Source organism: Arachis duranensis, chromosome 5, assembly GCF_000817695.3.
Source record: "Arachis duranensis cultivar V14167 chromosome 5, aradu.V14167.gnm2.J7QH, whole genome shotgun sequence".
Taxonomy (NCBI): Eukaryota; Viridiplantae; Streptophyta; class Magnoliopsida; order Fabales; family Fabaceae; genus Arachis; species Arachis duranensis.
Genome location: NC_029776.3, coordinates 91110816 through 91136835, shown reverse-complemented (window position 1 = coordinate 91136835; position 26020 = coordinate 91110816). Strand labels below are relative to the sequence as shown.

Sequence of the window (26020 nt, the reverse complement as noted above, 5' to 3'; positions counted from 1 at the left end):
TCACACCATTAAATACACTATTAATGACTAATTGATGGCTACAATTCAAAATCTGCCGGCCCTAGCATTCTTCTTATTCACTTTTCATTTATTAGTTAAGTGCTACCCAAATTTTAATAAAAATGCTAGTTTTTTACACTTTTTTATGATAAAAAAATTTTTAAAATTTAAAAATATTATAATAAATATAAATTTAAGAGTTAAATTTAAAAATTTATTATTTTACTAAATTTTTTAATTTAGATAAACTCCATCTTAAGTTACAATTACAAACATGTTTTTTTTTAATTTACAAAAATAACGAGAAAAAGAATAAACACCATTCAAAAAGTTTTAACACACACAAAAAAAAAAACAAAAAACAAAAAAAAAACAAAAAGAAAAACCTTCTGCTGAGCATTATTCTTTGTTACTAGCAGCTTCAGCTGTTAGCCTAAAAGTTGGAATAGCTAGCAAGTGTGTAGTTCTTGGTATAGTGATGCCAAATGTTTCATTCATGTCTAATTCATCACAAGACATGCCAACCGGAAGCTCCCAGTTAAAGCAATGCACCAACTGAGCCACAACAAACTTGATAGTTGCAAATCCCAATTGTGCTCCAGGGCACCCTCTTCGACCAGAACCAAATGGTATGAATCTAAAGTCACGTCCATGAATGTCTACATTATCATGTTCAAATCTCTCTGGATAGAACTTCTCTGCATTTTCTGACCAAACTCTTGGATCCCTTCCAATTGCCCATGCGTTTATTATGATTCTTGTATTTTCTTTATGTAATAACCATCAACAACGACGTCGTTTCGAGATTCATGAGGCAATAGCAAAGGTGCAACTGGGTATAATCTTAAGGTCTCTTTCACAACCATATCCAAATAAGGCATATTCTCTATTTCACTCTCTTCAACTTGTTTATTAATTCCTCCAACTACATGTTGTATCTCGTGTTGAAGTTTCTTCATCACACTAGGATTCTTTAGTAGCTCTGACATAACCCATTCAATTGCCGAAGCTGATGATTCATATGTTGCACCAATCATGTCCATTATAATAGCCTTGATGTCATTTCTTGTTACAACATGTTCGTGTTCTTCATCAGGATCCATGGGTTGATCCAAACATGATAGCAATATGTCAACAAAATCCTTTTTCTGTGGACTATTATTATCATCATCGTAGTTGGTATTTTGATGATCTTCAATAATATACTCCAATGTATCGTCAATTGATTTTCTTAATTTATTTACTTTCTTTCTTATTCCCTGACAATCAAGGTAATAGCTAGTTAGTATTTTTGTATTTGTATGAACAAAACTTAAATGTATTATTTATGCAGAATGTTAAAGGAGATAATAATTTAAAATTATTTTATTTAATTTAATACTTATAATTTTATATATATAATACTTATAAGAGTAAAGTATTGTTTTTGTCTCTAACGTTTGGGGTAAGTCTCAAAGTTATCCCTAACGTTTCAATCATCTTATTTAAGTCCTTAACGTTTCAACACTGACTCAATGTTATCCTGCCGTTAGGGATCCATTAACAGAATTGACGGCGGGACAAAATTGAGATGATTTTGAAACATTAGGAACTTAAATAGGACGAAAACGTTGGAGACAAAAATGATACATAAAAATAAATTTTAATTGTATCCTTCAATAATATCAATTTTTTACTATACATAGTATTCAATTATTTTTTAATCACATATAAGTAAATTATACTTAATCATATTACTTTCATTTTAAATAAATTAATTTTTTTTATAATTTTACTCTTAAAGATTTTTAGTTATCATGAAATATTTCTAGAATGACTAGTATATAAACTTGCAGAAAAAAAATATATACAATAAAATATAAATTATACTTTTTATCTCTAATGTATCAAAATTCTTTAAAATTATAAAAAATAAATTTATTTAAAATAAAATAAATGTGATTAAGTGTAATTTATTTAGATGTAACTAAAAAATAATTGAATACTATGTACAGTAAAAAATTAATATTATTGAAAGATAAAATTAAATTAAAATTTATTTTTATGTATCGTTTTTGTCCCTAACATTTCAAAATCGTCTCAATTTTATCATGCCATCAATTCTGTTAACGGATTTCTAACAGCAGGACAACATTGAGTCAATTTTGAAACATTAGAAACTTAAATAGGACGATTGAAACGTTAAAGACAAATTTGAGATTTATCCACACATTTGGGGACAAAATAATACTTTACTCTACTTATAATTATATATTTAATATTATTCAATTATTTTAATAATAATTAAATAATACAGGATAAGATAAACAATAATTAACAAATAAAATATAATCATTTTAAATTGCTTTTGGTATGATTTTCTGTTGTATTATTCTATTTATAAAAAAGACATCAATGACGAAGGAGAACACATTGACTTCATGAAAGATAAGTGTAAGAAACTAATCTTTTAGGGATAAGTACTGTTTTGGTCCTAACGTTTAAGGTCAGAATCGAAACTGTCCCTAATATAATTTTTAATTTAGAATCGTCCTTAACGTTTATTTCGTATTAAAATTGTCATTTTGAATAAAATAATTTTTTAAAAGACAATAATACCCCCAACTGCACTACCGTTCATTTTGCATTCCCTACCACCACTATTCGTTCTGTATTCTCCACCACCGCCACTCCCTTTATTTCCACTATTAGCCATCTGTTCATTTTGCGTTCTCCACCACTACTGTTCATTCTGCATTCTCCACCACCGTCACCCCTCTTATTTCCACTATCAGCCAACCATTTCTTTCCACAACAACAATAACAACAGAACATACATTCAAATTCAAGAATCCATTATCAACAATAACATAATATTCAAATCAATAATAACACAACATTCAACATTCAAAGAACATTCAAATGCCATAATGGTAGTGGTGTTGCCGCCACCATCGAAAGAAGAGAGAATGCAGAGGGGGAGAAAGAGAGTTCGAAATCGTCAATCAGAGAGAGAGAAAGAGAAGAAGAGACTTAGAGAGAAAGAAACCTCGCCCGATCCTGCATAAGCAACTCGCGAAATAAAGTCCTTATCCATCTCTGAGTTCTTCCTCCTTTCTCGTCCTTTGTTGCCACTTTCCTCCAGAAGCTTTTACTCAGCAGCTTCATCAAGAAGCTTCTAGAAAAAACATTTCCAGAACTGTCTTTCCTGGATCTGGTATTCTTGTGTGGCAGTGACTTGATGGCCTTGATTACAGCTTCCGAAGATCTCTGCAGAACCGAAGAAGAAGAAGAAGATCGAAGAACTCTTGTGTGGCAGTGACTTAATGACCTTGATTACAACTTCCGAAGATCTCTATAGAACCGAAGACTTGTGGATGTGGTAGGGAGAGAGAGAGAGAGAGAGCGCGCACCATATTGCAAAGAAGGAGAAGCGGTGCTGTTGTGGATTTGGAATCTCATATCTGTTCTTGGGAAGGAGGAGATGGAAAAGAGAAGACTTGTTCTTCACATATATCCCTTAGTAATTTTTTTATTTTTGTCAGGGGTAAATGTGTTTTTTTATTAATAAAAAATAGTTTTAATAATAAATATAACGTTAAGAATGATTATAAATCCAAAATAAGATTAGAAACGATTTTAATTTTGACCCTCAACTTTAGAGATCAAATTAATACTTATCCCAATCTTTTATCCAAAGATTATATTTACCTGGGCAATGCAGTGTAAGTAATAATAATTATATTTAGTGAAATAGATTTTAAAATTTAAAAGACCATAATATAGATATAAATACAAAGGTAACTTTAGATATTTATTAGTATACGAAATTTTTTATATTTTTTGATAAATACAAATTAACTTTGAAAAATATTTCGAGTCATCGATTTGATAAACTTTTACTTTTTGAAAGTATTTTATCAAAACTAACTTTTAAAAAATAACTTCATAAAAGTATATCACATGTATTTAGAAAATTAAAATAAAAATTATTTTCAATCACTACAAGAAAAATATTGAGAATCGTCGAATTTACTTTCGGATTTAGTGACGACGATTACCATCGGATTTAGTGATGAGTTTGATGAAGAATTCATCATGTCAAATAATTACCGGCGGATAGTCTCTTCCGCTAGTAACTTTCGGTAGGAAACCACGACAAATTGGCGCCAAACTTTTTTGTTGGAGTTACAGTCGGATAGATCCGACGATAGAGACGTTTAATGGAACGCTGCGTTTTGGTGATCCGCATTGTGTTACCGTCGAAAATATCTACCGGTAAATCCAACGGAAACCGTGCTCTAAATTAAAACCGCGAACCCATCCTCCCATTTCGACATTTTGAATTCACTTTCTCTCTCTAACCTCTCACCTTCCTCTCTTTCTCTTACCGCTCACCCTTTCACTCTCTCTCTAACCTTTTCATCTCTCCTCTTCGTCAATCTCCTATGCTGCTGAAAATGCTGCCGCCGCTGCTGAACGTCCCTGCCGCTTCTGCTTTTGCCGTCACTACACCTCCATTCCTCTTCAAGGTTTTTTGTTTGAACTCTTAATATTTCAAATTCTATTATATCAAGTTAATTAATTAGTTAGTAGAGATTAGTTAGTTTAATTTTTTGTTTTAGTGGATTTAGATGGTTAGGATAGGTTAGAATAGGTTAGATTAGTCTCTGAGATTGTTGAAAAATATTGAATTAATGAGCTATTTGCTGATGAAATTGTTAGTTAAATGCTTGACTGTGTTAATAATGATTGAGCTATTTGTATGTTACTTTAATAATGATTGAAAAAAATTAACCAGATGAAAAGGATTGATGGATATTTAGTTTGCATGGAACTCTTAAAAGATAGAGAAATGCGAATGTTAGAGGAGACTCTGTCAAAATTTATATAAGATTTTCAGTGAAATCAAAAAAATTAAAATTATGTTTTTGTAATTGTTATAATTAATTGTTGGGTTGCTATATTTTTGTGCAATTGTTAATTTGAATAATTATTTTGATCTTAGTTTACATTTTTTATTTTATTAAGTTGGTGTTATGATAAATATTTGTGGCATTTACAAGAGAACTATATATTTATATGTTCATTTTGGTTCTTATAAAAGAAAAATTTCTCCTTTGCAATTAGTGTTTTAGTGCTCTGTAGGCACTTGTTAGTTTGCTAAACAAACCAAAACATTTATTCATTCTAGTTTAATTATTTTGAAACTAAAACACAATGTAATTTTTCTTTTTTTTATTTACTAAACTAAAATACTTTTAGAATTATTTGTTACTTCTTGAGTTTATTCTTATGTTATTATTTATTGGTGTTTGTTATGTTATTAATATGTTACTAATATATTCGCTATATAGATATGACAATGGGTAGCAGCGGTAGATCGAGTGGGTCACGTGGTTGTGGTATAGGGCGGGCTTCCACCGGATCCCCCAGGGTTGTCCAGTCATCGCCCTCTATTCCGACTACCCCGTTGACCGCTGTGATGTCACAAGCGGGTCTATTGGACCAGTAATTCTTCGTGGTCCCAAACCTGAACTGGGTGCCTCCTTCTGCTATGCCCCTGTAGATGCAGCGACGACGTCAACAGAGTTCGCGGTGAGTGATTCTTTCAATGCTCCCGAGCAGGATGCCCCTCCACTACCGTCCGTCATTTGGTTGGGGATTGGCCCGATGACATGCAGTCGTGAGTTCAATCTTTTAATATTAGGTTTGTTTATCTTAAGTTTGTTTATGTCAAATTTGTTTATCTTAAATTTGTTTATCTTTTGTGTTTGTTAATGTGGGGTTTTTCTCTTACAGGTTTGCACCAAACCCCAATGCATGCACATAGGAGATATCCGAGGTCATTAAGTCCTTGTACGACCATCCATGGCCGACCTACACATAGATTCCGACTGATGTGAGAGAGTGGTGGTTTTAGAAGTGGACGGCAAGAATCCAATTTCATTTGAATTACTTAATTGTATAAGAACTGTATTTCATTCCGACTAACTAATCTTAGTGAATCACTTTGTGCAGTTGAAATTCATATGGGATGCAGAATACAATGTGATGATCAGGAAGACCTATGACCATTACGCCGCCAAGTGGTTTCAGCAGATGATGAGCGACGTTCATAAGGAGAAAGACCACCTGACATCGTGGATTCGTCCAAACATTAAGTGTGACTCGGAGGCGTATTTTAGAGATAACGAGGGGTTCAAGCGTCGCCATCTGATGAATGTCGCTAACAGGGCTTTGCCTAGGTCGTCGAGGTATATGGGTGGATCGGCGACCTTCATGAAGACGAAGACCAGTCTGATAAGAATTTTGGCATTGTTTAATATGTTAGTAGTTACTTGAATTAGTTTTCTACTTTCCTTTTTATTATCAATTTAATTAATTAGTTAGTAGAGTAAATGTTAGTTTAATTTTCTGTTTTAGTGAATTTAGGTGATTAGGATAGGTTAGAATAGGTTAGATTAGGCTATGAGATTGCTGAAAAATGTTGGGTGGAACCCTTCAAGGGTGGCTAAATCCAAATTTTAGGGGCTCTGTCGAAATTTTCATAACATTTTCAGTGAAATCAAAAAAATTAAAATTATGTTTTCGAAATTACAGTTAAGATTTTGGTTCATGCTTATATTTGTCTCTCATTGTTTAAATTGTTCATTTATTTTATTGGTTGGTTGATATATTAATTTGTATTCTAAGTTGTTGGATCGTGAGGCGACACTATCGGAGACCTTCAAGTATACCCATACGTTGAAGGCAAATAAGGAGAGATTTACTGACGAGCGGTCTGCGACTCATTATGTGAGTTTAAATTAAACCTAAGTTTAAACTTTATTTGATTTAAAGTCAATTATTTAACTATTATCCTAATCACAACTAACGTGTGTAACACATGAGAAGTACATGCAGAGGTTGGAGGTCGCGATCTAGCAATTTCAACTGCCTAGTGGGGCCGATGAAGCCGGCTACGAGACCTCCGTGGTGGATCTCAATAGGATTTTGCACGAGAATACCTCTGAACCCCACAAGAATTGCCGCTTCAGGTTGGGGTCATTCTTCGCCAATGGTCTCTGCTCCTCTGTGTTGTTGGCTTCCTCTGCCTCTGCCACCAGCTCTATTGATCCCCAGGAAGTTTTCAACTTAAGGCAGGAGGTGTAAAAGCTAACACAGGAGTTTCACCAACTGGCGGAGTAGTCTGAGCAGAGATATCGAGAGATTCTTGCACGCATTGCCGTCAACTCTAACCTGACGGAGGAGTACAGCCAGTAGATGCACACTAGAGACAGCAGTGACACTACTGGTGGGGCACTGATGATAACATCTCCTCCGCCGCCTTAGCAAGGGGACCACGACACCGACGAGAACGACAACGACGATGAAGATTACCGTGATATATAGGATTTAGAGTTTTACGCATTTTTGTTTGTCTACTTCATTGTAGTCTATATTTATACAATTTTATTTCATTCAGACCATTTAATTTTTAATAAAATAATTTTTTGATTTCTGGTGACATTAAATTTCTGCTAACAATTTCGTTAACAAGAGTATTTTAATTGTGGCTTAACTATGCCAAATAGAAAGGAGGAGGGTAAGAGATGGATGGTGTGCTTTTGTGCGATAATTTAGAACGTATGGTTGGAACGAAACCGGAGGATTTTTCAAAACAAAGGAAAAGGGGTTGCGGAGATTATCAACATGTCCTCTCTGAGCTACAAGGACTGGTTAGGTGCAGACCCCTTCTGTTGTTGATGGTAATGCCGGAGATGACAAAGGGAGATCTATTCTTGCTTTTTGTTTGCTTGTTCTTCTTTAGTTAGTTGTTTTCTACGGTGTTATCCTTTTTGCTCCACTTATTGTATTGAACTCCTCTTTCAAAAAAAAAAAAACTATACCAAAAAAACTTTAGAGTTTATAAAATTAATATTAACGTCGGAAAAATTCGACGGTAACATGGCGCCTAATTAAACACATGAAACAGCACCAAAGTTACAGTCGAATTTATCCCACGGAAACCATCAACACAATCTCGCCAAATTCATTGAAAAGACCGACAGAAAATTTGCCGATAATTAGCGTCGGACAAAATAAATCCGATGGTAAGCAGTTTTTGACGACGTTGATACCATCAACCCAAGGACAATGGTAATTTATTTAGCGGCGGATTTATTTTATAGATCCAACGGTATTCAGTGTTTTCCTTGTAATGAATAAGAACAAACAACAACAATTATATTTAATAAAATTAAATAAATTTAAAATTTAATAATATCATAATAAATATAAATATATAAGTAAATTTTGATATTTATTAACATATATTAGACTTTTTAATTTAATAAATACAAACTAATTTTAAAATACATTTCTAACTTTTAAAACCAACCTGTGTTCTTTTAAAATATATTCCTAACTTTAAAAATACACTCCAAACATGTGATCTTCTACCAAACCAATCCAAGTTGATCTAAGTAAAATTTATGACCTAATAGAAGGAGGTTTGTTTTAATTATAATTTTAGATGGATAAATATTTACTTAGGGGAATAAAATTCTTTTAGGATCAAACCATTCCAAGACGAAAAAGTTGATAAAGTAAGAAAATAAAAATATAATTATTTTTAAATTAAAATAATGAGATTCACACATAATAAAATTATAAATTTAATAATAATTATTACTTTCTTTTTTTACTATTTTATAAATTTTCTTGTACTCTCAATTGAGGTTAGGTTCTCTTTCTTAGATATAACAGGAAAAGGTTTCCTAATTACTCAGGAGGAAATAGATATTATTATGTTTAGTTTGATAATCACTTTTTTTGTATAAATTTATATAAATATACAATGTAAAAAAATCATATAGAAAATGACAGTATCAAAAATAAAACACCCTAATTTTTTTGTTTTTTTCCCCTAAAAATATTAGTTCTCTATCATTTTATTCCGTAAAAATATTTTTCCCCTCTTAATTTTTTCTTCCTCAAAGTGTGCCTACTTAAAAAAAAACACACACACATACAGTCATACACACGACACAGCAGCTAATTCTTCTTTCAGGTTGGATTGGGGATTACCTGAAAATCAAAGATGCCAAGGATAGGCACGTAATCTGCAATATTGAAAGCTCCAGCCAAGCTGACTAAGTCAACAAGGGCCTTTAAGTTGAACCTATTATTGTCATCCCTTCGACCCAACACCATCTTGAATGTAATATTCTCAGAAAGCTCCTTCAGCATCATACTAAGATTCACAACCTCACCTGACGCAGAAGCATTGCATAGAGACTTCACCAACATTTCCAACTCCTTCCTCCTTAAAGGACCATACATCTCAACCTTTGATCCACTTAAAAGTTGCAATATGCATAACTTCTTCATGTGCCGCCAATACCAACCGTACTGTGCCATCCCAATGCCCTTTCCGCCATTGAAAAACATCTCCACGGCCTGAACCACCCATACACATCCAAACAATTTTGTATGATAGTGGGTTGACTTACATAATATAATAAAAGAAGGGTGCTAGGGGTCAGCACTTTTGTTAAATTTTGGTCATCACTTAACCATAAAAAAAAATTGAATGATTTTATACCATTAAATACAATCTCACACCATTAAAAACATTATTGATGACTAATTAATGACTAAAAATCACAAAATCTACTGGTTCCCTAAACTTTCTCGTAATAAAATGTCTAATTACTAAGAATTTACTTTGTTAAAATTATATTTATACAAAATTATTAGCTACTAAATCAATCATCATATATTTCTATATAAATATATATATTATTTAACTTATTTTTAATATATATTTTTTATTTTAATATATATTTTATATTGATAATTAATTTAGTAATTAATTTTTAGTGTACATATAACATAATAATTTTCATTTGTTAGTTACGATCTGAAGTCGTCATTATATATATCACATTAATATTATTTGGTATTTAGGATATGACAAAAATATTAAAAATACGCATAAATCACATTATAAAAAAGATACATTTGTATGTAGATATACCACAACGGTAATGTTAAAGAAAAAAATTATTTTATTTAATATTTATTAATTATTACTAAAATTAATTAAAGATAAATAAAATAAATTTTGACTATTTCAAACATTTTTTATATCCCAAATTCCGAAACCGAAAAGTATGGCCAAATTAAATATAGTCCATAATATATAGTAACAACTGCAAAATATGGAGGTCTTAAATACAGCTAACAACACGTCAACACCGAATGTCTTTGGGGGGATTTAATAGTAAGTCCTGAGTTGTTTTTTTCACTATTAAATATTAATTATCACTGACCTGAAATTTAGACCTGTTTGCAAAATCTAGGTCATGAGTCTTGAGGAATAGCTTAGCAGCTTCCGGAGAAGAAACAACTACAGTTGGAACTTGCCCTAGCTTCAAGAACATTATGGGTCCGTATTTTTCGGCGAGGGCTTGGAGGCTGCGGTGTGGTTGTGTTCCTAACATGTGGAGGTTACCGATGAGTGGCAATGCCTTGGGGCCAGGTGGTGGAACTTTATTCCGATCATCCTTTGGATGCAACAAAACAATGGCGACTACAAATACTAATATGCCAAGGAGAATGGTTATCATGCTTAATGAATATATCTTAGTTTGTGGGAAAATTTATGATTCTTTTGATGATAGAAAATATGAAGGTTTTGGGGGTATTTTATATGCGATGCTAGCCAAAACTTGTGGTTTATAGTATAGTTGTTAGAACCGAATCGGTGATCAAACTGATCAAGTTATTGGGTTGTTGAGTTATTGATTCAACCGATGGGTCATTGGTTGAACCGGTTAATCCGATCTTATGTAAATAAAAAATAAACAATAATAAAAAATTTAAAGTTAAAATTTAAAATACATATTTTTATTAACATTTTAAGAATATTCAGCTATTCTAAAATAATATGAAATAGAAATAATAAGCATTTTATTAATTTTATTCTATCATAAATATTTTATTTTGTTTTTATATTAAAATAATAATAATTTTCAAATTTTAATAATTTATTAATAAATTTATTTTTTTTTTCATTGAGAACAAGGATTTGAACCGCACCTCACTCATTTTACAAAATTTTAATTTTCAACAGATCGGTTGGATCGATTTTATTGAATTTGATCGGTTCACACCGATTCTCTTCTTTGTTCGGTCTAATTAGCGGACTGGATCGATTTAGAATTCGGTTCACCGGTTTTTTATCGAATTGACCAGTCCGATCTGATTTTTACAACCCTGGTTTATAGGCTTTTGTTTTATTTAAATAAAAAATTATATTAGCTTATGTAATAACATGCAGCTAGTATTCAATTTGGTTACTAAATTTGTATGCGAGTTTTAATTTGATCTCTAAAACATAATTGTTTTTGTTTTGATACTTAAATAGTAAAAAAATAGTGTTTATTAAATTTTTTTTCCAAAACAAGTAATTTATTATCATTTTTGGACTATTTAAGCGCCAAAACTAAAATAACGTTATTTTACAAGTTTTAATGTGATATTTAACTGTCTATGTCTGACTCTATTAATATTTGTGTGCTAAAAATTATCCCAAAAATTAATATGAATCATGTTTATAAAATTTAAAGACTAAATAAAAATAATTAAAATATTAGAAATTAAATTAAAATTCGTATATAAATTTAAGAGCCAAATTGAATATTAACTCAATAACATAAATCATCACATCCTTGTAATAATAATTTCACAAACTTAGGCTGCAAAATCAAGGTAGAAAACAATTTTGCAGTTACTTTTTGCTAAATTAGGAACAAATTTATTCTTCTCAATTTTCAAAGTAATAAGTAATAAAAAAATAACTAAAGAAATTGATTAAATTTATATAATATGTGATTTGAGAAATACTTTAAAACATGAAAAATACTATTATATCTTAAATATTTTTGCAATATATATAAAAATATAATTGTTATTAAGTAATTGCATATCGCTGATATTATATATATAAATATTTTTGTAATTAAGTTTAACTAAATTAGCATAAGTCTAATAGAAAATAAACGGGCGCATGCGGCACTATACTTCTTGATTTTTTCGTGTTCTTTTAGTATAAAAATTTTTGTACATGAGAATTGTTAAAGAACCAGTAAAATTTATTATTTTTAATCATTAACTAGCTAGCATATTTAAAAGTGTAGGCTAAAAATATGTTATTAGAAAGAATTAAACTTATAGTTAAAAGTACTTGCCAAAAATAATAATTTTTTCTGACTTTTAACCTTTTCTCTTTATATATATCACAAATTTATCGATATAGCATAAAAATTCTTATACATAGCACAAAAAATTTTACCTATAATAACAGAAATTTTTACACATAGCAAATATTTTTTTATTACGATTATATTTTGTTGGTTGGGTGAGTCAATTGTGATCCTTCACAAATTTCTGTGTTATACATTAAAATTTTTTGTATTATATGTGCATAAAATTTTTTTGCACTATACTGTATTGTATGTATTTTGTTAGTTGAATGTCAATATATTTTTGATATATAATCTTTTAAAAATTTTTATACTATGCATCAAATTTTTTGTGTTCACTACAAAAAAAAGGCTATATTGTAGAAATTTGTTAATGGAGGTTTAAAAAAAATTCTGTAAATTTGAATTTGAAGATAAAACATTCCCTTTTATTTTATTAAAAAAATTATTAACGGGAGTTTTAATTTTAAATAGTATGATTTCTAACAACCCCTTAAATTAAAAATAATTCGCCTACACAATTTGGTGGGCGCAAAATCTTCTTCTTCCCGCAAAAATTTTTGTAATTAAATTACAAGACACCTAATTCCGTCAATTTGTGAAACTGCCATAACGCAAATTACGGGGGTTAAAAACCGCCGAAAAAAACTCCGCAAATTAAATTAATGTCTTTTTGTAGTGGTTGTGTACTAATAATTTATATATTGTATTTTTGTTGGTTCACTACTTGAAAATTAGTTATTACAGACGGATATTTTCGACGGATTTTATCCCACGAAAATACAGACGAAATTTATGAGGGATTTTTTGTTGAAAATAAAAAATGAATTAGCATAAATTTGTCTGTAATTAAATGAATAAAAATGCTACATTTCATTAAATTATTACAGACAAAAAATTTGTCTGTAACTTAAAATAATCCGTCGAAAATAATAAGTTAAACCTACCATTGCTCGAGCTCCATTCACAACAAACAAATCAAGAGCTAAACCAAGCATTCCTCACCCTTCTTCTCCGTCAACGGGCTACTTCTTCTCCTCCTCTCCTTACCCACAGCGCCACTGCCGGCCACCCTAACTGCCGCAGCTACCTTCTCCTTCTTCTCCTCTTTTTTAAACACCCCTGTCTCTCTCGTTCTTTCTAGTTCACAGAACAAAGCAAGTTCAAGCTCCACCACTGCCACACCTCTCTCTCTCCTTTTATCCTTCTTAGTTCTGGCTACAGCCATCATCTCTTCCAGCGCTACAGCCATCATCTCCTCCAGTCAATGTCACGGCTACCTTCGCGCAAGCCCTAGCTCCGTGGTGACCAAAATCGGTTCCACCGTCAGCCGCGATTCCACCGTCAGCTACGGTTCCACCGTCAGCCGCGATTTCACCTCTCTCTTTCCCCTTGTTCGAACCGTAGAGACCTGGGCATCCTTCTTTCCTTCTGCGCTCTTTTGATTGTCTCTGCTTCCAGGTTTTGGTTTCAAAATTCTTTTAATTTCTATTGAGTTCAATTAATTTTGTTTAGTTAGTTTGATTTTAGTAATTAGTTTAGTAAGATTTGTTTTCTGATTAGTGGATTTTTAGGTTGTTAAAATAGGATTAGATTAGATTTTGATTCTGAATAGCTGAGAAATGTTTAGATTGTTAATCTGGATTGCTGAACATTGCTGAACGTTGTTAATATGAGCTTGATGAATGTTGTCTAGAACAGAAATTTAATTCAGTTAGTGGCTTCTTCTCTGGTAATGCTTCTTCTCGGTAGTTTTGCGTTTGGAGGATTAGCAAAATTGTGTTTCTGCTTATCTATTCAACCTATTTTGTTTGTGACTGTGTGTGACCTTTAGTTACTAGCAAATCAAAGAAGCAGGTAATATCAAGTTCTATTCAATCACTTTAGTGGCTGTTTTCACTTTCAATGATCATTATCTCATGCAGAAGTTCAAGGACCTCATCAATTATCATCTCAAGTCCACTGCTAGTTAACAGTTTTCTAGGATTCGGTAATCATTTGTTCTTGAAATTCATGATCCAATAAGGCAATAAATTTACCTTTTCAACTATTCTGCATATCATTGTTTTGTCAACTAACATGCACTTTACTTACCAGGCACTCTCTTGTTATCCCAAAATCTCATTTTCCTTCACTGGATGCTACTCCTCCATCAGTGAATAACTACTCATAAGATTGAAATTATGACATTTTTTCTACCTTTATCCTGTTTAATTTTAGGTTGATGATAAATCGTTTCTCCATAAGGGAAAAATAGTGTTTAGGATTCTTGTTATATATGATATTGCTATTGTTAACATTTAAAGATAATGTGTCTAGTGCTTAGTTTCAATCTAGCATTTTACCAAGCATGAAAAGTTGCTAAGTAAGATGCAACCGAAATATAGAATAAATGGCATGCTTGTGTTTAATCAGTTTATGTATTCTGTACTTCTGTAATGTGAGACAATCATCCTAATTGGCTAAAGGTACGGGTGATAGCTGCAATGTGTTCGAAAGTACCGTTTATTAGCAATGCAATCATGAAGGCTACTGGCAGTGGTATGTTGTTGAACACTTGTATTTCTATTTGAGCTTTTGTTTTCTTTAGTTCTGCATTTTAAGAGATTTTGCTCATTTTAAGCGACCCGGTTTGGGTTGCTAGCCGAAGCCTGCATTGCTTTGCTTCTTCTTCCTATCTTAAGGGGATTAGCTCTATTTCAGATACTCGGCATCTAATTTGAAGCTTCAGTTAGATATCACACCTGGCTTGGAACTGCAATGATATTTTTCGCTGTAATACACGGCGCAAGCACTTGCTTTGCCTGGGTGTCAGCCACTATATACAGAAAGAAGTGAAGCCCAAACTCTTCAAAATGGTACTTATATGATTTCATGCAGCCAATTCCAAAAACAAGTTGTGTGCTCCAGAAGGTATTACATCTCTGCCAAAGAAGTTAAGCTATTTTCTTGTAATCAAACTTGTTAGTAATTCCTGTGATTGTGAATTTACTCGAGTGTTGGATTTTCTCAAGACCTCAGTAGGTTACCAGGCAGAAGTTGTATTTGTGATCATTTTTATGATCTTGATTTCATTGGTGTCCTTGAGTTTCATGATCTGCTTCTAATTTTCTTTTTATAGTTTAGCTGATGTCCAAGTTTTTCTTTTGACGATTGATAGTATGAGATTTTTTTAAAATGATTTATTTATTTTAACTACGAAGAGCTGCCTTTTACTGCTTGTACCTCATTTTTTGTTTTAAGTTAATATTGTTGTAGCAGTTCTTTGGAAATATCTTTTGAAGTTATGAGAAAATTTGATTTGTTAAATATTTGTTGACTGTTATTAATCTCGACATTCACTTTACTTATTGTTGTTTACCAGGGTTCAATCGTGGAAATGACAGATTTGGATAGGGATGATGCGGGATCAGAAGATGCTAACTTTTTGTTTAATGGTCATAGAGCAAGAATCACTTGTATGAGGTAATAATGTTACATAATTGTTTTTGTGTTTTACAAAAATTAATGAGAAATGGTACTTATAACTATAGGTTTAGACATTATCTAGATATGTAGGGATCAATGTGTTTGAACTGGAATCCCAAGATAGTGTATATTGATGAACTTTTGGGTTACAATGATAGAGAAGCTAAACTGTAGCAAATGATCAAAGACATGAACTAACTGCTATATCCATTATTTACATTATTTACAGTGAGTAACTTCTCTAACTAACTCACTAAAGGAATCTTATAATTAACTTGGGATTTCATCATGTTTCTGGTGGTAAGGTAACTTATAATGGATGTGAAATTATTTTACTAGACTTACCAGCATGATAATTGGAATCCACAATATACCACTTGGTATTATGTATTTTGTTATTAGCAAATTCACTAGAAATGCAATTGAAATCACCAGTTATTTATTCATGATTTTCCAATTGTTTATATGTTGCTAGGTGCTGTTCAAATTATAGTAATTAATAACTGAGGACAAAGTGGGTGGAGCCTTGAAGTTTAACACACACACCTTCTGGTGATGTTTTTAGTTATCTTATCTGAGTTTCTCTTGCTATTTCTAAATCTTTTCTGCTTTTCGATCTACACATTCAAACTTGAAAATGTTGTTAATCTTTTACTTATAAATAAAATAGTAACCTCTCTGTACTGATTAGTTGAACATATAGGTCTGTAACCTATATTTAAAACTTGATATGTTATTTCTATAGCTTGCTCATGCAACGTCCAACCAGATATCCAAGCGTAATTTTATGTTTTGCATTTTATAATTTACATGTTCCTAGTTATATTTTTATTCATATAAAATATTTTGTTGTCTCATTAGTCTTAATTAATTCTCTATTGAATTGGAAGCAGAGATAGACTGTCTCAATCGGGTATACATTCAGCGGCGGCATGTTCGAGATGAAAGAAGTGAAGGGTGGCAGTCCGTACGTACGGTGCCCGAATTGGTGGTGATGGATCAAGACAACCAACTAACTTGAGTTGGAGCAAGCATTCCACCAAGGCAAGTATATTGCCACCATCACTAAGAAGCTCAAGAAAAAATGAAGCTATCCATAAATTAGGATATTGAATCCTGATGAGTCCACTAGTAGTTACTTGTCATCTAATGTATTCAGTTTGTATTATTGCGTGAAAATAATTGCTTCTTATTATAAAGAAAGCGCTTTGTACTCACTGGTGTGTTTTTCTATTTGTACCATCAATAAAAATTTGTATTTATTAAATTTACATTTATTTTGTATGAAAACAAGTTTATTTTGTAATGGAAAATCTTAAAAAAAATTATTTTACTTTATTGATAGATTTATAGACGGATTTTCTATCTGTATTCAGAGTTTGGGATGATTTTCCAAGGATTCAATTACCGACAGAAAATTCGTCTGTAATTACCGACGAAAAATCCGTTGAAAAATCCGTCCGTAATTACCAACGGATTGTTCAACATTTCAGGGAAATGGATGGAGAATTTACAGAGAAAAATCTGTCGGTAACTAGTAAAAATTCGTCGGTAATTTTCTGACAAAAAAAATCCGTCGGTAAATAATTTTCGACGAGACTTTTACGAAGAGACAAATCCGTCGGTAACTAAAAATTTATCTGTAATAAAGACTAAATCTATCTATAAATCTGTCTATATTAATCCATTTTCTAGTTGTGGTTGAGTGGAATGTTCTGAGTATGTAGTCCTTTAAAAATTTGTGCCGCGTATCAAATTTTTGTATTGTGCATCAAAATTTATGTTCTATAATTTTCTAAACATATATAAGAAAAGAAAAAGTGGTGATGATAATAAAAAAGATGAGAAGAAAAAAAGGAGAAAAAAATCAAATAAGAGAAAAAAAGAAAAAAATGAAGACAAATGTATTTATATATTGTTTTAACATATTATGATTTTTTATTTTAATTTTTTAAAAAATTTATTAGAATTTTCATAAAAATGATCAAAAGGAAATGAGAGATGAAACACTTAGAGAATGTGAAAAATAGAAATAAGAATAAATATTCTCAAGTTTGGAGGAGAATAATGAAGCATTTCTACCTTATTAGAAATATAGTCATTCATATTATTTTTTCTATCGGTTTAAATTTTTAGAATGAGTGATTTTAAGACGTAGTATCAAAATTTTATATTAAAAAATTTAGAATTTGATCCTTGGTATATCTAAAAAATAGAAAGAATAATATAAGACAAATAAAACAAAAAAGACCTATACAAAAATCAAATAAATCTAAAAGAATTTTTTAAAAAAATATTAAAAATATAACTATTTATATTATCTTCTCTTATTAATTTAAATTTTTGAAACAAATCCCTGTTAACATCTACTCTACTTAATATATTAAAATTGAGTTTTCTCCCAACTAATGAAGGTGACATGTCGATCTCTCATGACTCCGTTTTCTCTCCAAAATGAACTTTCCTATTCTCTATTCTAAATTATTTTATAAAAATATATTTATTATAATTATATTATAATTAATATTTAATGAATAATACATAATTGTACTAATTTAGAAACATATCTTCATTATAATTATATCAAATCAATATTTAATACATTATTAAACTACTTATCAATTATCAATTAAAACTACTTTTAATCATTTTAATAATAATAATAATAATAATGATAATATAATTGCACCGGTCATTAAGAATATTTGAAGGTAATCATAAAATGACCAAATTTTATGATATTAATAACGCACATTAATTTTAAATATTTTTAGTCATAACTTAAAAAATCCGTATATAAACTATTTCAATTACCCGTGTATTATTATTAAAATTCTATATGTTCCTAAATATAAGTTTTGAAAAACATGATATGGCACGGGTTATTAGTGTAGAGTTGTTTAGGTTTGTTTAGGAAGATATAATAGAATTTATATTTCTAAATTTTAAGACATATATTTCTATTTCAATCTGTGTATATCAGGTATAATATTCTTAGTCATTGTTCGAGATTTCTCTGATTATAATAGAAGATAATGATTCTAATCATGATATGATAAAATTATATAATTTAAACAAAACTAATATATGATGTGTAATTACTGTATATAATAAAAAATTACCTTAATAATAAGTAATTTACATATATATTTTTATTTTACTAAAGTCTATATATAGTGTTTTTCTGTGGTACATGAATCTAAATTTGAGAGTCAATTCATAATTTTATATTTATTATTTTTCTTTTACTACTTCATAGAATAAGAATGTATTCTTCGTTTTTTTTTTATCGAAGTTGATCATTTTAAGGTACAATTTATACTTTTTATAGTATTTTTCATATACTCATTCTATTATATTATTCTTTTGATAATTTATTAATTGTTGTTACTCTAAATTATTCTTATCGTCTAATGTTCCAGTTCAATTGTCTTTTGCCATAGTCATTTACAATGCATCACATCCATGAAATACCTCATTGAGTTGTCTTCACTGATTCGGGTTTCAACTACATGGATGTAAGTAGGGGTGTGCATGGGCCGGGTGAAATCAGGTTTGGTGTGACCCAGACCCGACCCGAAATATGCACCGGGTCCATTTATGAGACCCGAACCCGACCCTAAACCCGATGAAACCCATATCATTTCGGGTCACGACTATACCGGGTGAAAACCGGGCCATTCACATCACTTTACCTTTTCTAAAATTAAAACATAACTATTAACCACAATCAATACTAATATTGTCTAATAACACTAAATATTTAAGTCAATACAAACAACACAATATTATACATTAGTCTTAAAGTCTTGTGCATTCTAAATATAAAACATTAACTTAGTCTTATAATAACTAAACAAATGAAAATATTAAAGTTTACAAAATAATAATTCCACATGAATAACCATTATCCATCAATAGCCATTAATGTTGTCAACTTGTTCCTTATGATGTGGATGCATTAGTGAAACCTACAAAACATATAAAGTTACTCATTTTTCATATAAAAGATTATTACTTGAAATAAATAAGTTACAAATAATAAAAAATATCATAAATGTACCTTCAACAATCTTCTGACTGCTATCAAATAAATCAAATTCTTGATCTCCATCTCTTTGTTTAGAAGGGCACAACCAACTTTGAGTGCATATCAAAGCTTCAGCCATTAATGGTGACAAAGAGCTACGGAAGACATCAACTACACGTCCACCAGATGCAACACGTCACGAAAAGCAGGGCAGCACCATCGTCAGTAGAAGGAATGGCTTTGCCAGAGACTCAAGACTGGGGTAGTGGGGGTGAGACTTCCTTGTGCGTGCTTCCTGGGAAGACGAGGATGGAGTAGCGGGCGACTGCGTGATGCGTGCTTGCTGCCGCTGGGAGTGCGTCGTCCGTGGCTGCTTGCTGGGAGACTGAGAGTGGCCCGTGGGTAGAGAAGATGAGGTCAGGGGTCACTGGGTCAGCGTCGGCCGTGGGAAGTGGCGGAGTGGAGACTGCCGAACTAGGGAGTGGGGAGTGGGGACTGAGGACTGGGCTGAGGTTGAATGAATGAGGGAGTGAGGTTGAATTTCTCAGATCTGCAGTGAACGCGTTAATGCCCTAACCCCCTTTTCCCCTGATTCAAATTGACAAATTGTATAGCACAGCACTAAGCCACTAATGCACTTGCACTATAGCGCATTGAGTTACTGGGCCGCCGGGTCGGGTCTGGATGACCCGAGCCTTGGCCCGGTCCCGGTTTCATTTAGTTCCAAGGTTTCATTTTTTTTTCCGGGTCAACTTCGGGTCTCTTCGGGTCCGGGTCTAAATGGCCCAAATTTCATTGGGCCCGGGACGGATCTCGGGCCGGACCGGGCCGTGCTCACCCCTAGATGTAAGGTTCAAAGAAGGGGCAATAAACTCTACTTTACCGAATGATGACTGGATATACTCACATACTTTACCGAATGATGGTTGGATATACTCACCTATTATGACCAATCTAATGAAATATGGTTAAAGTTAGTTTACTTGGAAGGAGCTCGATTTTTTATTGAGGAATTGTTTCCACGGATAACAAAATAAAAATAGAATGTTAGTTTTCTTAGAAAAATAGAATGTTAGTAATTAGAATGGGTAAGTAAAGAAAGATAGAATGTTAGTAATTAGAAAAACAGAATGTTAGTATTTGCTTAAAATAGATAACAAAATAAGTTATAGGGTATTACTTTATTTAAATTATTAATAATTAAAAGAATAAAAGGTCAATAATTATTTTAAAATAGACATTAAATTTAGTTTTATGATACTAATTTATTTGAGTTGTTAATAAAATTTTATAATTTTCAGATTTATATCTACTCAATTTATGTATTTTATTTTATTCTACTTTAACAAAAAATTGAGGCGTGTATTTTTAATTATTTATTTAGAAAGTATAGCGAAATGAGTTATATCAATTATAATTAATTATCAATAATTGATATCGATTAATTAATTGTATTAATTTGTAAGATGAATAATGTATAATAAATATTGTGAAATTAATTATAATAAATTAATAATTAATAAATAAAAAACTAAAAAGGGACTTTTTTTATTGCTTTTTAAATTTTAATGACTACATATTTTTATAATTTCACTTTTTCTTTATCTCTTCCTTTCACATTTAGTTCTTTTGATTTATTAAACTAAATCAATTATACTAATTATTTGTATTAACTAATTAAGTACTTTTTAATGGATTATTATAACTGTGCCTTTAGACTATAAGTTAAAAATATTATAAAAAATATTTTATAAAAATTGTTGAAAAATAAATATTTTTAAAATGTGTCCTTAAGACACAAATTAATTAAATTATTTTTCAATTTAATGTATTTAATTTATTCAATTGTATTAATTATAACTAATAAATTATGTAATTTGATTTGATTTGGATAAATATTTCATCATTTAATATTTTATTTGATTCATTAAATTAGATTAATCATAAATTCAAATATTTAATTTAATTAGAGTAAATATCAAATTATTTTATTTTTTTTGATTCATTAAACCAAATTAATTATAACTAATTTATTATTTAATTTGATCGAGATAAATATTAAATTATTTAATAAATAATTTATAAAGCAAAGAAATAAATGAAATCAATTAATTCAATTTATTATCTTGTTATTTTATATATCCCTTTTCTCTTTCTCTATTTTGTACTTAAGGTAATTTGTAATTTGTAATTTTTTTTCTTTTATCTTAATTTTGCTAATATTTTTTTATGATTTTGTTTTATATTAATTCTTTTTTATTTATTTTGATTATTAATTCTTAAGGGTATTATTATTTCATTTAAAGATAATTTAAATTTTTTGTGATATTTTTATAAAAGTTTATTAATAGGTTTTTTTATTTTTTATTTTTTGAAATTTTTTTTAATAAGATCGTATTTTGATTTTTCTCTTTCATCCTTTGTATTAATTAATTATATTAATATTCTATTGCAATACATTTTTTATCTACTCCACACATTATCTTTTTTTATCTTCTTTTACTTTTTTTAATTGCTCTTTTTACTGTATTTTTAATTGCTTATTTTACTTTTACTTCTCATATATAGATTTATTATAATTCATCACAGGTTCTTTTTGAATTTAAGTGTCGTGACATTACTGTATTTAATATAATAATTTGTAAATATCTATTCTATTAATAAATTTATGCACTTAATGATAAAACTATCATGGCATCACTGGCATATTTCTGATGGTGTTTTTTGATTTTTTGAACTCATTAAATTTAATTTATTATAATAAATTAATTATTTCAACTAATTGATTTGGTCAATTATTTAAACATCATACAATTTATTATAATTTCCATCAATCAATTAATTGTAATTCAAATTGAATGATTATTTTGTTACGAAATTATTATTTCCTAATCTATTTATGGGCAATACATATATTAATTATAATCGCAAATTAAGTTATTTCACATTAAATAACTTATATAATGCTCATTTCATTTATTATCATAAATGTTGAATTAAATAAGTTATTATTACTTTTGATTTAGAATTAAATGAGAATAAAATCAGAGATACTATTTTATTTGGCCTTTAGGGTTTAATGGGTGTCACACTCAAATATAAATAGTGACTTCTGAATTTTTGTCTCCAATACATCAAAGCCACCTCTATAACTCTTTTTCCATAAAAGAAATTACGATTCAACTCTATCAGAGATACAGAAGATTTTCAAAGAACAAGGAAATGGTTTGAATTTGCACGAATTCTTTCGAACTTACGATGTTGTTTCAGTTGGTTGTGGTTACGAGAATGACTCTAATCTATACGAGTCTAAGGACTAGAATAGATTAAATATTATTTAAGTAATTTATTTCTAATATTAGTATTTGATTAAATTAGGTTTAGATAAATTTAAAATGTTGACTCAATTTATATATTACGACTATTCTTTTTGAATATATTATTTTTATATTTTTTAATATAAATTTTTTTTCTGATTTTTAAGTTTATTTTCTTTCTTGGATATATGTATCACCTTTTTTTCTCATTTTATATTTCAGATTAGTAATATAATTATTAAAAAAAATATATTTAAAAAAATATTAAAATATCACTATTAAAAAAAAGAAAGTACATATGATAGATTATGTAATGAAAAAGTTTGAAAAATAAAGACAAGAATTATAAGATTATGAAAAGTCTCATCCAAATTTGACAAAAACAACACGACTTACATAGAAATGGTTCTTATGGATGATAAGGTAAGTTGATTATTTTCCATGATTCTTTCAAGTGTTGCTAGCTCCATTTTATAAATATTTTTTGTTCATATTTTAAGTTTATTTGATAAGTAAACTCTTGCATGAATCAAAGACAGTGTAATTTTATAGATTTATAAGTGTTAATAACCTTTATATTTAATTTGTTTTATAGTGTAATAATAGTCAATATATTTTTTGGTAGATTTAACTATTACTATATTATTTATGATCATAATCAGTATATATGTCTGATTTATTGAATAAAATATATTATTAAAAACAATTAATAAACATTTTAGAATTAATTTAATTAATACTAAATTAAAAAAATTATATCATATTAATTATTTATTAATTAAATGATTATAATTTAAATTAATTTTTAAAAAATAATTTAAAATTATAATTTCAATGGCGCACGGCTCATTACACTTGTTCTTAAATATAACCTATTTTGACATTTTGTACCAAACTCACGCTTACCACGTTTTCCACGCTTACCTCCACCTGCTCTTTTGTCATCCTGCCTTGATTTATTTTGTCGTGGCAACTGGCAAGTGGTTGATTTGAACTGAGTACTTTGGTTGATTTGAACTGAGTACTTTCATTAAATAATATATCACACTTCTGTCTTTATCTCCGTACAAGTTTTTTTCTCAATTCTGTTTTTCACTTGGCCCTTTCTCGTTATAGAGAGCCGATTTTGTGGTAGCTATAAAGTGTTGAGTTATTTATTTATTATTATTATAACTACTATATCCGATTGTTGATCTCTTAATTACTTGTGAGCCCTATTCAATAATCAATTAGGCGGTTTTGAAAATCGGATAACATAAAATATTAAAAATAAGATATAAAAAATAAAGATACAAAATTTAATATTTTAATATTTTATTTTTTGGACATTTTTAGAATTTCTTAATTTTTTACAATTAGAAAAAATATATTTTTAGTATAAAAAAATAATAATTTACACATCTATTTTTTATTAGATATTGTTGGACTTTATTTTCTTAAGGACATATAGGGATAGTGATTCACTGCTTTTCTGGACCCCAATCTTAATTTGTTGTTGTCTTTCTATTCAGTAATCAATTAAGGACCTATAGAGATGGTGGTTCACTGCTTTTCTGACCTCAATCTTAATTTGGTGTTGTCTTTCTAGCTTTTAATTTATAGTTGCATGTGATTATCAGATTATGTGAATCTGCTAGCTATTTCCGGCATTCTCTTTAGCATCTCATTATTATATAAGTGGACGTTGCCACCTTTATTATTATTATTATTATTATTATTATTATTATTATTTAGGAATGGCAAAAATATCTAGTAGAACGGGTATCCGCAGAAATTTATCTGTCGGATATGGAAAAAGTTTTCTACCTGCGAAGATGGGAGGTGGGATCCCGTATAATAAATGGGGCGGAGCAAGAATAAAGGTCTCCGCCCCGTAGAGATCTGTTTAATTCTCGCCTATGTAAAAGGACTAAAATGTTCCTTAATATATATAACATAATGAAAAAAAGTAAAACCCTAACCGTTGTTCAATTCACATTTCACAAACCCTCAATTTCTCGTGGCCTCATCAGATTTGAACTCAGCCTCAAACCCATCCTCTGAACCACCAACGGAGGCCACCTCCCAGAGTCCCAGGCTCCCATCCGCTCAGTCCGTCACCGCCACCTCCCCATCACCCATCCCCTCAGTTCGTCTTCCTTATCGCGACGTCTCAGTCTCTCACGCCCCTGTGGATCTCAGTCCCTTCACTGTCACGTCGCGCTCACCGGCACACCGCACTAGGGAGCTCGTCGTCTTCGCCATCGTTGCTTCTTTCCGCGAAGGCGTGTTCGTTGGCGTCATCTGGTTCTAGTCGCGTCCCGTTATCGTCGTCTGCGTCATCTGGTCGCATCATCTGGTCGTCGGCCGTCGCCTCTTCTCCGTCGGGTAAGTGACAGAACTTTGAGATCTTCATTGTTAGCTTTGATTTTGAAGGATTTGTGATAATTTCTAATTTTGATTTTGATTCCTATGATTTTAATGTGTTAAATTGTTGATTCTGAAATTTTTATTCCTTACTTTGACTCTGAGTTAGGTTAAGTAAAACTTTTATTATATCCTGCATATGTATACAAGAGTTTGTATATTGCTGCATTGGCTCATGATTTGTGTATCTCATTTTGAAATTATAACTTCAATTGATATAAAGACGTTAAATAAATTTGAATTTTGTATTAAAGTTGATGTGTTAATGGAAAGAGTATTATGCTGAGATTTCTGTAACTTCTGTTTTCTGTATCTTGGTTAATGGCTAAGTGACAAATTCAAACCTATCGATTCTATATAGGAGTTTGTGCGTGCTGTGAACTCAAAACAATCACTCAATGTCTCTATTATGACCTAGTGGTCCATTGTTTAGGTGTTGTAATTTTTCTAGTTGATCCTCAATGTTGTGTGAAATCTTTAGTTTTTTTGTTTTATAACAATTTGTCATAAACAACTCTAGTGTTCTATTTATTCCACCTGGCTACAATTATTGCCGAGCACTACAA

At 30.3% G+C, this 26020-nt stretch overlaps 1 protein-coding gene across 1 annotated transcript in view; it reads right to left on the bottom strand.

Moving 5' to 3' along the window:
- Positions 1-399: 399 nt before the first annotated feature.
- The window catches only part of LOC107490427 (uncharacterized), a 50497-nt gene continuing 24876 nt past the window's right edge, over positions 400-26020 (bottom strand). The window contains 4 exon segments of the mRNA XM_016111209.3: positions 400-773; positions 776-1259; positions 9052-9423; positions 10299-10516. Coding sequence (XP_015966695.2) covers positions 400-773; positions 776-1259; positions 9052-9423; positions 10299-10516 — 1448 coding nt within the window.